The 16307-nt window shown below is 48.3% G+C and overlaps 5 protein-coding genes across 5 annotated transcripts; 3 read left to right on the top strand and 2 right to left on the bottom strand.

Moving 5' to 3' along the window:
- Positions 1-774: 774 nt before the first annotated feature.
- Positions 775-1847, top strand: FSUBG_4512 (phospholipid-translocating ATPase; the record flags this gene model as incomplete). Its single annotated transcript, XM_036682510.1, has 2 exons — positions 775-1568; positions 1619-1847. The coding sequence occupies 2 exons, from the start codon at positions 775-777 to the stop codon at positions 1845-1847; spliced, it is 1023 nt and encodes a 340-aa protein (XP_036539927.1).
- Positions 1848-2296: 449 nt separating this feature from the next.
- Positions 2297-4032, bottom strand: FSUBG_4511 (uncharacterized protein; the record flags this gene model as incomplete). Its single annotated transcript, XM_036682509.1, has 3 exons — positions 2297-3034; positions 3086-3269; positions 3317-4032. 3 exons carry the CDS (start codon positions 4030-4032, stop codon positions 2297-2299), a joined length of 1638 nt encoding a protein of 545 aa, XP_036539926.1.
- A 3508-nt stretch (positions 4033-7540) lies between these two features.
- FSUBG_4510 (BAS1-transcription factor) lies at positions 7541-9039 on the bottom strand (the record flags this gene model as incomplete). The annotated part of the gene is made up of 3 exons (XM_036682508.1): positions 7541-8580; positions 8628-8751; positions 8860-9039. The coding sequence occupies 3 exons, from the start codon at positions 9037-9039 to the stop codon at positions 7541-7543; spliced, it is 1344 nt and encodes a 447-aa protein (XP_036539925.1).
- Positions 9040-10918: 1879 nt separating this feature from the next.
- FSUBG_4509 (uncharacterized protein) lies at positions 10919-13824 on the top strand (the record flags this gene model as incomplete). Its single annotated transcript, XM_036682506.1, has 7 exons — positions 10919-10946; positions 10999-11419; positions 11469-11811; positions 11862-12138; positions 12374-12797; positions 12853-13396; positions 13459-13824. The coding sequence occupies 7 exons, from the start codon at positions 10919-10921 to the stop codon at positions 13822-13824; spliced, it is 2403 nt and encodes an 800-aa protein (XP_036539924.1).
- An 873-nt stretch (positions 13825-14697) lies between these two features.
- FSUBG_4508 (uncharacterized protein) lies at positions 14698-16017 on the top strand (the record flags this gene model as incomplete). The annotated part of the gene is made up of 3 exons (XM_036682505.1): positions 14698-14960; positions 15029-15611; positions 15661-16017. The coding sequence occupies 3 exons, from the start codon at positions 14698-14700 to the stop codon at positions 16015-16017; spliced, it is 1203 nt and encodes a 400-aa protein (XP_036539923.1).
- Positions 16018-16307: the final 290 nt, after the last annotated feature.

Here is a 16307-nt window from a genome sequence, read left to right as displayed (position 1 = left end):
AGCTGTAGAAGAGATGCTGAAAGGTTGAGGAAATGGCTATCGGCATGTAATAACAGATAGATGGTTTTGGTATTTACACATAGCCTAAACTGTTACCTTTGATCAGACTTATTTGAGCTTAAAACCTGTAGCCCGTCACGTCTGGACCGGAAAGACGGGATAACTTCAGAATGAAACCTCTGATCTCTTACATGTGGATACCCAAGACCTCAAACGACGAGTAATCTTAGGCCTGCATGTCGTTGCGAGAAAAGCGAGGGGAACGAGAAAAGCGAGCTGTTGAAGATAGACGGGCCAATCGGGCCTTTCGGGAATGCGAGCTTATCAAGTTATCTACGCGTCGTTTAGCCCGTGCTGACGATGCCAAGATTTACGCGTTTATAATGATATTGAGCTTGATCGAGGTCATTCTTTATATTCGTGCAAGTTCTTAACTTTAATGCTTATTTAGAGTTAAGCTATCATGTGCACTGACAAGCTAATTGGTCTTATCTGAAGAGTATCATCTTGATATGAAGAGAGACTCATGAATCGAAGAGTCAAACGCCAAGCCAACGATTTGCACCTCGCTTATGCCTATGTCTTGGCTGTCCAACTGCGCCCTGTAATCAAATCCACAATCCCATTCCTCCCCGTAAATCTCTGCGGAATATTCTCCATGGGCTGCCCCACGGAGACCATGCCCCAGAAATCACCATGTTTTTATATCCGACTCGCCCTCCAAGATAACAAAAACAAAGTGGTTCCTTCAAAGTTGCTCCCCAGATCGTCAAAATGTCCTACAACGGCACAAACTATCCTCCGCCGACTTACGAAACCTGCTCTGATGGAATCTCCGAACGATGTCCTGCTGAGTTGTCCCTGTACGGTGACACTTTTACGCTAGGCGCCTGTGTTTTCTTCGTCGTGGCGCACGCGCTGGCGCTTATACCCCAACTGTACTTCGGTATCAAGGCGCGAACATGGTCGTACACGCTGTGGCTTGCGATCGGAACGATATTTGAACTCATCGGCTATAGTGGTCGTATCGTCATGAGTTCAAACCCATGGGTATACAACGCCTTCGTCATCCAACTCGTTCTTCTCATCCTCGGCCCGACACTAGTCGCCGCTGCTATCTCGATCACCTTCAAACATCTTGTGTTATGGTACGGTCGAGAGTACAGTTTCATCAAGCCTGTTTTGTATCCCTGGGTTTTCGTCGGTACCGATTTCTTCTCTATTGTGATCCAAGCTGCTGGCGGCGGTGTTTCGTCGGCTGCCACTAATGGAGACAACAATGACCAGGGCATGCTTGATGTAGGATCGGGTCTTCTTGTTGCCGGTGTTGTCTTCCAGATGGCCAACATGATCTTCTGTGGTGGCCTGATGATGGTTTATATCTGGAGGAGACACAAAGCCATCAAGAATGGTGCTGCTGTCAGGGCTGGTGATGAGACTGCCACGGAGAGTGAATCGTCTACCAACGGAAATGTCAAGGTCATCAGAGCAAGTGACAAGAAGACCAAGATCTTTGTCTATGCCTTGACCGTTGCTTACATCGCCATTATCATCCGTTGCATCTACCGGTAAGCCTCTTTCGGATATGCCCTTTATTCTTCGTACTAATATTGTCTAGTATCCCCGAAATGCAGATGGGCTGGGGCAGCTCTCTCATGCAAAACGAGACAACCTTCCTGATTCTCGACGGAGCCATGATTCTCATTGCCGTATGGACACTGACAATCTTCCATCCTTACTTCTTCTTCCCTTTCCTTGGCAAGAAGCACAAGAAGGAGATGGATGCTGAGAAGTGTCGAGCAGAGGGTCCAGATGCGCCTGTGATGGAGGAGAACGTTCAAAGATAAACTGTCAAGCTTGAGTTGGATTTGGTATTTTGGGAGCACATGTTTGTTGGGTTGGCTTTCATTCAGGGATAGCATTTCTTTTCTTTAGAACGTATAGAGTTTAATGGATACAACGAATCAACTGCAACACCGTACCAATTCTGTCATGGCCAATATTTTCTGTAGGTCTGCTCGAGCCTGGTCATAGCTGTCACGTTAAACCATCCATCTATACATCACTCAATATAGAATAGCACTGAAGTCGAGGTTCAATCAAAGTTAGTAACAAAGGGAATGTATTAATTTTAGATATCTGGACTACTCAGTAGCTAAACAGTCCTCTCCACACCCCATCTCCTTTTCAGCTCCCAAGCCGCCAAGCAGATGGCACCTACCACCCAACAATATCTCAACACCCTATGACACGAGAGTCCCACCGGAAACAGATGCAACGGCGGGAATACCTGGCATCAGTAGCTGGAGAGATCGATCTTAACCTTGTTATCGAAAGCCCACTGCTTATACTTCTCAACCTCAGCCCGTGCGTTGGCAGCCTCCTCCTCCGACTTTGCGGCCTCAGTATCTGCACGAGCCTTCGCATCACGGATCTCCTTATCCTTCGCCGCGTGGCTCTTAGCCGTTTCCTGCAGATCCTTGATCCTCTGCTGCGCACGAGCAAGTTCATCCTGAAGATCCTTGACGGAGCCTTCGAGATCCTTCTTTTGTCCCTCGAGGGTAACGTTGGCCTTGGCAAGCTTCTCGTTCTCGGTGGTCTTGACTGTAACCTCGGCACGGAGCTGCGAGATGGTAGTCTCGAGAGTGATGATGATCTTCTGGAGGTTGCTGATGGTGGCGCCCTGCTCCGCGATCTGAGCATCCTTTTGGGCAACCTCGGCCTGAAGCTTGGAGCACTGCTGTTGGGAGGCCTCGAGATCGGCGCGAGTCTTCTCAAGGACCTTGAGAGCCTCGGCATCCTTGAGCTTGTCATCAGAGATGACCTTGTTGAGTCGGTTAATCTCCTTCTGGAAGCCTTCACCGCCCTTCAGAGCCTTGTCTAGAGCCTCTTGAAGCTTCTGAGCCTTGGCGATGGCGGCATCGCGGTCAGTGGTGAGGTCGCCCTTGGTCTTGTTGATGTTCTCAATCTCAATCTTAAGAGCCTTGATCTGCTCAAGGGAGAAGTGGTAATCGGCATCGAGGGCGGCAAAGCGCTAAGAAAATGTGAGCAGGTGTCGAAAGATGAAGGAAAGAGTCAAACGTACATCCTGAGCATACTTGGCTAGGTAACCGCACTGGTCGACGTATGCAGCCGTGTGTGCGAGAGTCTCAAGAAGGTCCTTGGGAAATGGAAGAGGACACACGAGACGAGGGAGCGAAGCTTGGGGCTGGGGGAGATAATGGTCACACTCGCTCTTGGTGGGAGGAGGGAAAGGAGGGTTGAAGTCACTGTTGCAAAGTTAGCAAAAGTTTCATATGCTGAGTTGGAGACATACTGAGAGTGAGTTGAGCGCTCAATGATGGCAGAGCGTATCATGTCACCAACATCCTCACTGTGGGCACCCTCTGTTACCCAAACATCAAGCTGATCCTTCTTGCCATCCCAAGTGCACTTGATATCATAGTAAGACTTGTACGAGAACTTGACAGTATCAGTTCCAAGCCCAGTAACATTCTTCTGGACCTCAGCACGGAACGACGGCTCCTTCGTCTTGCCGTTGGAAGCCTTTGTCCACTGCCAAGTTGAGATAATAGGCTTGCCCTCACCAAAGCCATCAGGAACAATGAAGATGGCCTGCTCATCCTTCGCAAAGCTCATCCACTTGAACTTTCCAGTCCAAATGCGCGTAGTGCCAGTGAGCTCCTGTTCAGACTTCCACTCGCGCTTGAGAGGCATGGGGTCGCCGACACCGCCCTGGGGGTTTCTCATGACGATGCTGATGTTCTCATAACCGCCCTTTGTGGTGACGGTGAAACTGTACCAGGAGCCCTTGAGGACAAAGGTCACATCAGTGGCACTGGTCTGTGTGACTGAGTCGACGCTGATGGTCTGGAAGACGTTGCCGTTCTTGACGCCTTTAGCATCGACTGTCCATTTCCAGAAGAGATAGACGCTGTCGCCGACGCGGACTGGGCCGTTGGGGAGAACGACGACGAAGGTCTCGTCCTTGGCGTACGTCCACCAGTTCATCTTTCCTTGGTAAACAAACATGTTAAATAGGTGTTATTGGGTTGAAGGGTGATTGTGTTGTGTTGTAGAGGGAGTGAGTGATGGTGGAGTGAATGAGAAGCATCGTCTCGAAGTGCAGGTTGATCTTTTATACATATTCTCACTCTCTTCCATCTCATACCACATGCTTCTCTTCTGTCTTTCTTCTCATGTACAAGACACTACATTGCTGATCGTGAGCAGCCTCTTCCATTGGAATGCATGTTCAAGGTATGTTGCAAGCTGACATCCCCTCTGTAGCCAATTGTCGTCACATACAGCAACCGTCTACTGCATGGTTTTGCTAGTTTCGAGTTGCGGCTTAGCTAGCGGTCCATACTGCAAGCTACAACCCCTCATTGGCAAAACACGGTCTCTGTAACAGGAGAAGATTTGCAACTGAGCTGCAGCTGAGCTGAACCCTTGTTCATGACAGCGTTAGCTTAGTGGTCAGCTACGCCACAAAAATGCTTCTCACAGAAGACTGTCTTATCATGCTCCAACATTGGTACCCCCAGTCAGTCATTAATCTTAGAAAGATTTTCGATGTGAAGCATGTCTGAGTAAGTGTCTAACACGGCCCTAATAAACTGGTATCTCGAATGACCGATCGTATTCGGGAGTCAATCGGTCTGCATGTCTTATTGCCCCTCGCCCCATCCCGTGTCCCGGAGTTTAGTCACAACGAGCTATGTTAGTTAGTCCTTACGGATCGCTGCGGCCCGAAGCGTTCATTAGTTAGGGCCAACAGCTCCTAATTGCGCTCTTCGGCATCAACAAACACGGCCCAGCTACACTAAAAGCGCCGCCTACACTCGCATTGTAGAATTGTGCTGCAGAGGGACCGAATTGGTAGTATAGGCTGGCTGAGGGTCTCAATGAGGCCTACAAGCGGGGGCATCTGCCGGGCAGGCCGCGTCGTTACTGAGGGGGTGGCTGTCATGGCTTGCAGGACAGCGCATTATAGGTCAATTCCAGTGTGGAAACTGGATTATCATTGACTTGGAGAGACTTATTGCGGAGAATATCTCTTGCCGAGAATGATGAGGTAGACACGGGTTGAGCCATGTAATATTATAGTCGCAGATCATCACTCGGTATCTATTTCGACATCTTCTAACTTCAACTATTGAACCTTGTATGATCTTTGAGCCGTGCTACACTCACCGGTATCAATGGTCATCCACTCAGAATATGTCATATTTTCATGCGCCTACTATCTTCTCCTCAAGAGCGGTCTGGAACTCTACGAAAACAGAATTTCATCACCTTGATCGACGCACAGCTAAGACAAAGGGACCCTTGATCGAAATCGCAATTTCATCTGGAACCTACTGCATCAGATTCGGGGATAGACCCTGATGAGTAATTGATAGGAATGAGATACTGGAACTTATCTTACAGAACGATATCGAAAAGCTCTGAAAGCCAACAGATCTTGATTCGGATCTGTCTTATCCATGTGGAGAAGGATATACCCATTCAGGGCCGACTGCAGCTTGAACGAGGTCATATTTCATGCATATGTCTCAGATGAGATCTAATCGCATCTCTCTCAATTCGTACAGCCTTAAATTTGAACGTTTTGTGACTTTGTTCTCTCTTTTTGAAGTCCGACATCAACCCAAGCTTAATTGATTCTCTTAGGCTGAAGCCTGATACATTACAGTTACCGTTTTGCCCAAATTAGCAAGCATTCGTAATTTGACAGTTTGATTTTCAACTGGATTTGGCGAAGCGGTGAGCCAAGTCATTGTTTCAAAACGCCGCATACTCGCATCTATTACCGCTCAGCAGGCGAAGACGGGGGGCAAAAGCAAAGGCCGAAACACGGCAGAGTGTCTCACGACTTGGCCCTGCTTGACGCAAGAATAACTTTTCTTGGCCACTCTTGTTTCAGGGTCTTCTGTTCACTCCTGGTAGAAGGGGACCGTGTGTAAGACGCAGGGGAAAGTGGTAAAAGCATTACCCCAGTCAACGTGAGGCCTTTCTCTAGACATATTGTAGGATTGATTTTGTTTTATTTTATTCATATGCATATTATTCTGTTGAAGTACAGTAGAAACTGCTGGCGTAAGTACTATGGCCTCAGGTTCAAAGCTCCCTCATACAAAGGTGATCCATTCCGTTTCATGTTCCTGTTGAAGGGCCTCTCCATTCATGATATCATGAACGAATGCCTGTCAAACATAACCAAAGAGCCCACGTTCAAGCGGCCTTGGTATGAATGGCATGCTCTCCCAAGCAAAACACATAAAATATCCCTACTCGCATATCTACTATTGTATAAACCCGCTTCCATATGCAAGTTCTGATTTTGGAAGACATAGGGTTGAGATCTGAAATCCCCAAGAGAGTTAATCATTGCCTCGAAGCCAGCTCTCGTGCGAAATCAACTGTGATCTCGAGGCTTTTTGGAAAAAACGCTCAACATTTCAAGCATAAATTCGCACCAACCGACGTCAGGCGTGAGGATCTTGCTCTTGGCAGGCCGAGATATTCTCGCCCTTTGTATCGGTGCTGTACATCGGCCTATCGTCTTTGATGATCTTACAGATGACAAATGCCTCGCAGCTCGAACCTCGAATCGATTAACGAAAACCTGCCGGTTGGTCTGTTCCTGTACCCAGCTTGGTACCTATGATACATGTATAGCTACCCAAATCCTGGATCCAAGTTCTTATAGGTCTCCGGAAAAGACGATCCATAGTCGAGGCACCGGGAAGGCAAAGTCGCTGATCGTGTTTCAGCATGCTCCGCAATTCGAACCAAAGGTCCAACATTATTTGACTCTTGAATAAAGGAGCGTGCAACGTATTTGAGCACCATCTCACGGGAGATAGTGTAGCAGCCAAGGCCTTACTGCCCAAACCAAGGTAGGCGTATATACAATCTCTCCGATCAGGTGCATGGCGAAAGATTAAAGTTCCCAAAGCTATTCTGGCCAAAATATCTTTGTCGGATTCTTCCTGTAGAACGCGAAACCCTTTGATAGTTCTAGAATTTGTACAGAACGTTGTGACACCGAAGATTCGTGACGCAGCTTCCGTTTGGATCATGGCTTACATACGTGAGATGCGAACTTGACTTTTGATAGACGTAGTTGCATTGTTCCGCAGTACAGAGCTGCTTTCGTCGGCAGAACCGCTTCTTGCGTAGTCCATGCACACTGCTGCCACGAAAGATTCAGCAGAGCAATAAGCGCATCTGATGCTCTTGGGAATTCCAGTGGCGATCAGCATCCCGCGATCTGACTAATTGAAAAGCTTCTAAAACCGTCTCTTGTGAAATGGTGTTCGCGCCAGTGTCGCTGTGGCCAGAAAATTCCCGAAGCCACAATAAGTCATAACAAAAAGTGACTGGCAGAATGGTAATCAGTGTCCATGTGTAGTGGAGTTTTCTGTATGACATTGTATCCCGGTCATAATTGCTAATCTGGATGATCGGGCGGCTTATTCAGGTCAACGTGCTAGCGTGACTGGACGAGGTGAATTCTGTTAGGCTAAGCGCATCACCCTGCGTTCTGAGGCCCATTCTCGTTTTGCAAATGTGCTTGCATCGCCTCGGCTTCTGATTGCTGCTCCAGCTGTCGCCATTGATCTCCATTGCCTGGGTAGTGATGATAATGATGGAAATGATGATGGACATGGTGATGATGGTGGTGGTGAATTGTCTGTTGAGCAGACGCTGGTACTGCCGGAACCTGAAATTGCTCGGTAAATGTCTGAGGCAATGAATTCGATTCGTCTGCGGGACCTGGGGCTGTCCAGTTCTTCGGTGTTGGTGGGTTGCCCGTCATTCCTAGCCACATATTCTGATCCGTGGGCGAGGTACCAGGTGGCAGCATTGTACCCAGTGATGACCAGGTAGAGGGCGATGGCATGAAAGATGCGTTCGTAGTATTTTGATGTTGCTGCGCTTGGGGTAGTTTTGGAGGCTGAGGCCATGGTTTGGGGTCGCTTTGTCCCTGGCTAGCGATAGTCGAAGATAGATCGGGAACGGGTACAGCATTTGCTGGGGCAACAACTGGGGCAGATACGTCGTTCGGAGTTTCTGTTTCATCGCTTGGATCGGAATCCCTCAACGGCGATGGGGAAGGGCCTGTGAAGGTGTCGAAAAAGGCCGAGTCGAGAAAGCTGGATCCCATCTGATCATGACCAATGTCGCCTTCCATTGGAAAGTGCAATAAGTCAGTAGTCGCTCCATGGTTCATCTCAATGCTGAGATTTGGGTTGTGGGGTGCTGGTGATATCCCATTGTCGAACGGTGACATCTGAGATGAAGACGACGGGGTAGTGCCTTGAGATCTACTCTGACGGTTATGTGACAGCCGTGAGAGTGTACGCCATCGATTACGGCAGGTAAGAGGAGGCCTCCCAGGTATTCTCGCTGAGATGGCCACCCAACGATGACCCAATGTCGCTACACCTTGACGTAGAAGGTTATCTTCCTCGGCAGTCCAGTCGCTGAGTCGGTTTTTGGCAGAAGGGTTCAAGATATCATTATATCTCTTGGAGCACTGGTCATCCTTCCGCCCAGGAATGAGAAGGGCTAGCATGCGTTAGACCATGTAATGATCGGAGGAGTGACGAGTTTACCAATTTCATTCCAAAGTGGCCCCAGTCGAGCATAAGCTGAGAGGAGGATCTCATCCTCTTGAGAGGTCCATCGACCTTTACGCAAAGAGGGATCCAGTGAGTGAAGCCATCTTTTTCGGCAATCCTAGACAGCCAGTCAGCCACTATCTCCCCTAGTCGCTTGCTTCGGCAGTGAGACCGCATCATGCAGCACAATCATCGCGCTGAGGCGCGTACGGAGGTGGCGACTCACCTTTGCTGTCCGGCCCTCCAGGCCAGATGCTATGTCCTTCCATCTACCTTCAGACCCTCTGCTAGCACCAAAGTGCCCAACAAGAGTCCTCAGAGTCGCATCCTCGGCTGCTGTCCAGGGTCGTCGATGCTTAGGTGTATTGGCGGGGGGAGACTGTGGAGAGGTCTCTTGACCTGACATGGAGCTGCGCGCGACAATGGATGATCGGAAATGAGAATGCGCTCATACGATGTCAGGCATCACGTTTTCATAGAGCCAAGCAGGTCGTTGTGGATGTTCTAGCTGAGAGTCGCGGATGTCGTTGTTGATGATTGAATGTTCAAGATTGGTCCGGCCGTTGAGGTTCCGTTTTTCCGTGGCTCATCGGAACCCGACAGCCGGGGAGGTGGGTTGTCAAGCCACACAACGCCACATTCAACCCAGATGAAGGCCTACCCGACCCGATAGGAAGAAAAAGGAACTTGAGAGACGTTACTAAGATAGATGTCATCCATCATTGACGCAGCACTTGGATGTAATTCTTGCCAATATATTGACAAGAATCGAATACTACATGTTGAAAATGTGATCCCGTAATTGAGGCCACTACCGGCCAACTTTCATTTAGAGCAACCGACTTTGTGAGACTTCTGTCGTTCGTCATCGAACTTCCTCAAGATGCTGCTCTCGACGATGTTCCTCTCATCTTTAAGCTCAAATTTCAATCTTTGGCAACTTAACACTATGACTTGATCGGCGGTTCTTATGGTCAACGTAAATCCCCCTCTTGGGAGATTTCGAACCTATACTTTGCGCTCCCTCAGGTTAAAGACCCTAAGTCAGAGCTCTCGTCGGTTTCCATGACCTTGTGGAGAGCAGACAATGGCCCCTTGGTACCGTTTGATCTCCGTCAAGTACTGCTTTGCTATTAGCGGCTGTGTGGGAGTTTATCGATGAGGAAGCTGGATCGAGCGCCCCCAGATTCAATGTCCACTGAGATCAGGGAAATTGAGAAGGGCGAAGGAAATATTGCATTACAGGGTTTTGAGCCAGAACGGTTTCACGGTGGTGCATGGATGAGAGCTTAGCATCGAAACTCAATAAGTTCATATAGCGTGTAAATGCAAGTTACGTGTTGCAGGATCCGACTTCGCCCCACGTCAGCATTTGATAGACATCAGATCACCAATCCGGAGAGAATGATAATATCGTATCCTTAACAATAACAGTCGATCTTAACTGTCACTCGCTAAGTCAAATTAGCACGGAGCGGCCATATCGAGCTCAAGATAATCATCAGAGCGGCAATCATCTTCTGCGAATGACTCCAAGCCTTGCATGATATCGTCTTCAGAACTGTGGACAACGGGAAGACGCCTTACTTTAAGCTTTGGAAAGTCTTATAACACAATTTCTCATGGAAACTCCGGTTCCAACACCACCATTCTTTGGTCGAGCAGGCCACAATGAGATCTTTGAAGAAGCCAAAAACTGCCTTTCACAGCTTGACTCATCCGAGCTCGACTGCCAGGAAGCATGCACCCCATGCTCTCATTCAAACAAGACAATACGTTTCCAAGAGCTCCCGCCGTCAATAAGACAGTCCTGTCTTGCGCTTCTCGGCTGCGTCTTCGGGCCTTCTTACGAACAAATGATTTCACAAGGCACAAAGAATGAGAACAGGTTATGGTCCAACCTCACGGTACCAGCTGTTATCAAATCGTTGGAAGCAACGTTTGGGGCGGAGCTAGACCGGCGAAATCTCAATCTTGAGCTCATCGCGCAACAAATTTGCAATAATACGGCACAGCCATTTCAAGACATTGATACCAGTTCGGAAGAGTGGATAAATCAACTTTGTGGACCGAATATACGATGGGAGTCAATAGGGCTGCTCTGGAGTGTTTTAAGACGCATACCAGGATCCTTTGAGCCGATAGAAAAGAACCAGCTTCATATCTTGGAAAGTGGGACGGCAAATAAACCAGTGTTGGCGTTCTTGAGGCACAGCATCAACTTGGCTCGGTACTTTACTCTGGCAAATGTCATCGTATTGGATCTTCTGTTTCAGAAGGCAATCATGGAGTCGATGATTGTCGGGGATGCCAGTAAGTTGCGACTTTCATGCCGCACCTAGCCAACACTTACAGAATGCGATAGGTCTTATTTGCTGGGGCTCCTTTGCGGATGCCGTTTCCGTAATGACTTATCTCGGAGTCCACGTTGAGAAGCTCACTGGGCTCTACAAACCGTCGTTGAGCTCCGAACACAAACGACGCCTTTTCGGTCGAGTTTACAACCTTGACAAAGCAATCGTCGCTTTCACTGGAAGGCCGCCGCTGATAAATCCGCGCTTTTGCTCGACGCCACCGCCACTGGACTTGAGTGACGAGGATCTTCTTGCTGGAGGTGCTGTGCTTGAGAGGGCCGTCTCTGAGCTTGATAGCCGTGGCTGGAACTTGAGAGGTGGTGTTTATCCTTCGAGTATCTGTCGAGCTGGTTACTTTATGGCTCAGATACTGAACGAAATTATTGATATCAGTCTTGGTTCTGGCTCCAATGCGACTGTTGAGACAATTAGGTATTAACCACTCCTCCCAGCAACGATGAAGGCTCGCTAACCTCGCCAGAAATCTCAAGCAGCGTCAGCTGAATGTCTTTGCCGAACTTCCCCGGTGCCTTGTCTATGATCCCGACGACTCTAACGAGCTTCCTCTTCCAAGAGCAGAAATACGATCATACGATAAAGACCTTTCTGAACCTCCAGTCGAGGCAAACGTTGTGTCATTGAGAATATTCATCCGACTCACACATCTACAGAACATGTTTTTGCTGGAAAGGCTTCTCCTTCAATATGGGTGTCCGGATAAAGGAGATGTCCTTTTAGTTTCGTATGAGATGATAAGGCTCACTCTCATGTTTTGGATGCACAAGGATCGATTCCGTGATATTCGTCGGGATATGGAATGGCTGGTAAGTTGTTTGTTTTGTTTATTTACCGAAACTTCTGACATGTTGCTTAGTTGATGGCCTTTGCAGTACCAGGCGGTGGCATTCTCTGCCTTGAACTACTCAGTCCAACATTCCAGGGCAAGCACCCCAAAGACAGTCGCCTCAGTCGATCAAGCATTGTCCAGCAACTAAGTTTGCTTGTTGGTTTCTTAGACTGGGTCCAGCCATCAGCACCAAACGGCGATCTTTGTGCGAGCTGCAAGACTGTGATACAGCGCGTGCTAGATTATCATCTCAATAATATGGACCCGATGAGTGACGTTGGATCATTGGACCAGTTCAGTTTAGGTTTGACGGGGAGGCTCAACTTTCGATTCGAGCTGTTGAATACGTTTGATTGGCTCAATTCAGGATAAAGTTGTGTAATTCTGCAGTGGCAGGCGTTGGCTATGATTCACTGGCTCACTGTGGCCGCTCTCTGGGGGCCACAATAGCCACAAACCCTTTTCTATTCCCCTTCTCCAGCTTTTGATCTTGTGCTTTGTCCTCTGATCTTGTTTTCTTCTCTTGCCTCACAACACAGACCACGCTTCACTCACAGCAAGCCTTCACCGTAGCGCACGCTTCACGGCGTCAACCTTCCTCGCGCTCATCGCTATTCTCGCTTCACAAGCTCTACTACACGAACGCCACATTCTTTCGTTGATCCGCCTGTCTGCTCTACCAAGTGGTGCCTTGCAGAGCATCGCGACCATGGCGGCAACATCCACGACCCCCGAACTCGCGACCATGCCAACCGAGATTATTTGTATGATCGGTGACAACATGTCTGTCCATGAGATCAAGGACTGGACGCTTGTGTCAAACCAGTTTCGCGAAATCCTTCTCCCAAAACTCTGCAAGCACCTCAAGTTTTCCGGTAATATGAAGGAACTCACAAACAGCCTCAACGCCTACTTTACGAGGAAGACAGCTTCATTCCGTCATTTGGCCCGTCATCAAGCAAAGTTAGTTTCCTCCCTTGCGGTTTCAATTCAAGTTCTTCGCTTATTTCTGTGACAGGCTCGTGACTTTTGAAGTAAAAAGTTTCAACAACCCCCGCGAAATGAATGCTTGGCTTGTAGGCTATGGAGTCGAGAACATACCCGTCGGGCGCTTTTTGGCGGATACACCTAATCTACATGGAGTTGTTTTCGATCTATGCCTCCCATATCTCAAAGAACCACACAAGTTCACCAGCCTCATTCGCAAGGGCCCAGACTGGCATGGCCCTAAGCATCTTTATTTCAAGAAATTCCCCGAGTTCTATGACCTTGGCAGAATTGTTGAAAAGTTCAAAGCCGGGGCCCTTGAGGGAATTGCTGGACCTCCGGGAATGTCACTAGACGAGTATGACGAACTTGCACGAAACGGGGCCAGTCTCACTTCACTGCGCCTTGACAAATACTTTTGCATCTATGAACGTGATGCGACCCTCCCAGGCTTGAATGGTGGGCTTGCCAGCAAGATCAACAAAAGCTTTCCTCGCCTGGAGTCATTGAATATTTATGATGAATATCCTTCCGGTCTCAGCTTCCACAGGAATTACAGATATCATAACCGCTGGGTGAGTATCCTTTTGTTATTCGCTGGTCTCCCTTCTATCGCGATTACTGACACCTCTCCAAGTGCCAAGAGATCACAAAAGGCGCGTTAATCCTCGCTAAGTTGCAGCGGCTCCGTCGGTTTGCATTCACTATGGGTCTTCTGGAGGAGTCTGACAACTTTGCTATCAATTGCATCACAACGCAATTACTGGCCATGATGGACAAGAAAGTTCTGGGACCCTTTGAAGTTCGCGGGGTTGAGGGTGTATACAAACTGATGATTGCCTATTTTGCCGCCCACGCGAAAGGTCTCGAGGAGATTTGCATTTCAAATGGACATCTCATGTTCTACCGAGCAACTCTCACAGACGGCGTGTGGAACATGTCTGAAGAGTCTCACAAGGATACTTCTCAAAAACACTCGTTCCCGAATGGTTTGGGGAACTGACGATAGATGGATGCTTCGAGGTGAAAGGGCGCAAGAAGATGAAGCTGAAGTATTGGAATGTACGAAGATACTGCATACCCAGTAGGGCACCAGGACATGTAGCTTAGCAGTAGTAGCTGGTCCTCTGACGATTTCTACGTAGCTCATTGAGAAACAAAATGCCGGTTTTGCAGCAAGTCGATTGCTTGTTTCTGTCTTCGTGCATCATGGCTGGCATCACCGATTCTACTCACCTGACCAGCACCAGCGCAGTTCCCACTAAGATATATTGAGCAGAGACTTAAATACAAGAGGCTATGTTTACTTGTGCGCCAGACTATCGTAGAGACTTTCGAGTGAAAGATATGATGCGAGAAAACATATTGTGGTCTCATAATCGGCATTAACGGACTCAGGTTCTTCCTGGTTTCCAGAAAGCACTATATAGCTCACGCATTATCATGCATATTATGAAGCTTACATTTGCTGGAATTGAATGACTTAACATGAATGACCTACCAAATGCTTGCCACTCTATTCCTGTTACATCGTCCAAGCTTTTCCAAACTAAGACCTCCCTCACGAGTCACCTTTCTCGGTCCTTCACCTTGCTGACATGCAAACAATCTCCTCTTTGCCTCTATTGTAAATTGAAGCATCGGGCTCTGGTTACCGTGATCGCTGCCTAGACTCTTGTTTGTTAGAGTACTTCATCACTTCTTTATCTCAAACTCTCTGTTTCCCCTAAATCCTGTGTGGTGAATATAGCTCTCAGCCACGGGTCTCAACTACAAATAGCTCATCTAGCTCACAACTCTCTCTTTTTCCTCCTCCAACAACCTTGCCCAGGCTCACATACAACATCGCGAAGTAAAACAAGAATATCATACCAAGATGCCGGAACGCACAACTGCGGGGCTTCCAGCGTTGCCCACTGAAGTCGTGTTGATCATCGGATCCTTCCTACGCGACGACGAGCTCAGGGGCCTCACCAGGACTTCAACCAGATTCCGGCAGATCTTTCTCCGTCGGCATTACACGATGATCGAATTCTCGGGCTCTGTGAAACACATAGCTAGATGTTTGATACCTATCTTCTCACGAGATGCCGACGAGGTCTCGGTAGACATGAAAGAACTGATCCAGACCTTCACCAGGTAGTAAATCTTGACTCTCCATTACCTCAAACTACTATATACCAGGCTTGAGTACTGACTAGATTTAGATTTGTCACCATCAGAATCTATTATCCGCCGGATGTTATTCGTTGGCCTTTGAGATTTGCGAACAATGACCTCGAGCATTTCGGCATTTTGCTTCGCTCAATAGAACGACTGTGTGGAGTGAGCATTTCTCTAAGCTTCCCACGTCATCGGGACTGTGTTTCATTCAACAAGGCCTTACGAAAGACCGGTATATGGTCCGATGACCCTACCAAGCCCTGCTCTCTTACTTTCTTGGATAGTCCTGTGGATTTGAACTTCAATGCCATATTCCGTTGTTTCCAGCCCGAGTCCCTCGGGGCCGTTCAGCTGCCTGAAGGGCCTAACCGAAAGCATTATGTGAAGTTAAGACACTCTCTTCATGCCGCATATCTTAAGGCCTTGCACGTTGACAGAACGGCCTACAATCAGAAGGCCCGAAACGTAATTCCGAGTCTCGATGACGACTTTCTTGGTGAAGTCAGAATGGACTTCCCCCGACTTGAGTCACTCATCCTTCACGAAGATACACCCAGTCTCACTATCGATTTTGATTATAGATCTTGGCCGTTCGGGCTGGTCTGGTTTGACGATCAAGCTGCCTTCGTAAGGGTCCTACCTTCTAAGACCTAGCACAGCTAACCCATTCTAATAGGACCGAAACATCAATAGACTGGTTTATGAGGTAAGCAGGATGCGTTGCCTCCGCCGCTTTGCCTTCACGCTATGGTTTGTGAGGCTGCATGGCCACCTCATCCCACATGACTGGGAGGACTACAAAGGAACATATCGCCCCAAGACCATGGTCGACAGCGACAACTTCTACATCGATAGGCTTGTGTCGGTTATCATGACTCGAGTTCCCACTCTCGTGGAGCTCTGTGTCTCGTCGAACCACCCAACCTTCTACCGAGGAATCAGACGAGAGGGTCAAATCCATGTTCAGCGAGAATCGCGCGAGAACCCAGGCGAGGAGAAACGCTTTCCCAGCCTCTTACTGGACCTCAACTAAGACTGGCCTGTCTTCTTGATACATAATTTTGGACCAAAGATTGATGACAGTAAGTATGATCTTCAAAGATTCCTCAAGTTTCTACTCTAATGATGTGGATTTAGGAAAGCAGGATCAGCTGCAAGTCTGTGTGCGTGTTGCTTTGATACCCGTTCAACACTTGCGCATTGGAATGTTTACGGGTTCATGCTTTACGTGCATTTGACAAAATGCATCGACAAAAGCTTGATGTGTACGGGATGGAGAATGGATTATGCAACTTGGAGGGGGCTTCGCGGATACTCGCCTGG

Source organism: Fusarium subglutinans, assembly GCF_013396075.1.
Source record: "Fusarium subglutinans strain NRRL 66333 chromosome Unknown NRRL66333_c0000041, whole genome shotgun sequence".
Lineage (NCBI taxonomy): Eukaryota > Fungi > Ascomycota > Sordariomycetes > Hypocreales > Nectriaceae > Fusarium > Fusarium subglutinans.
This window is presented reverse-complemented; position numbering and strand designations above follow the sequence as displayed.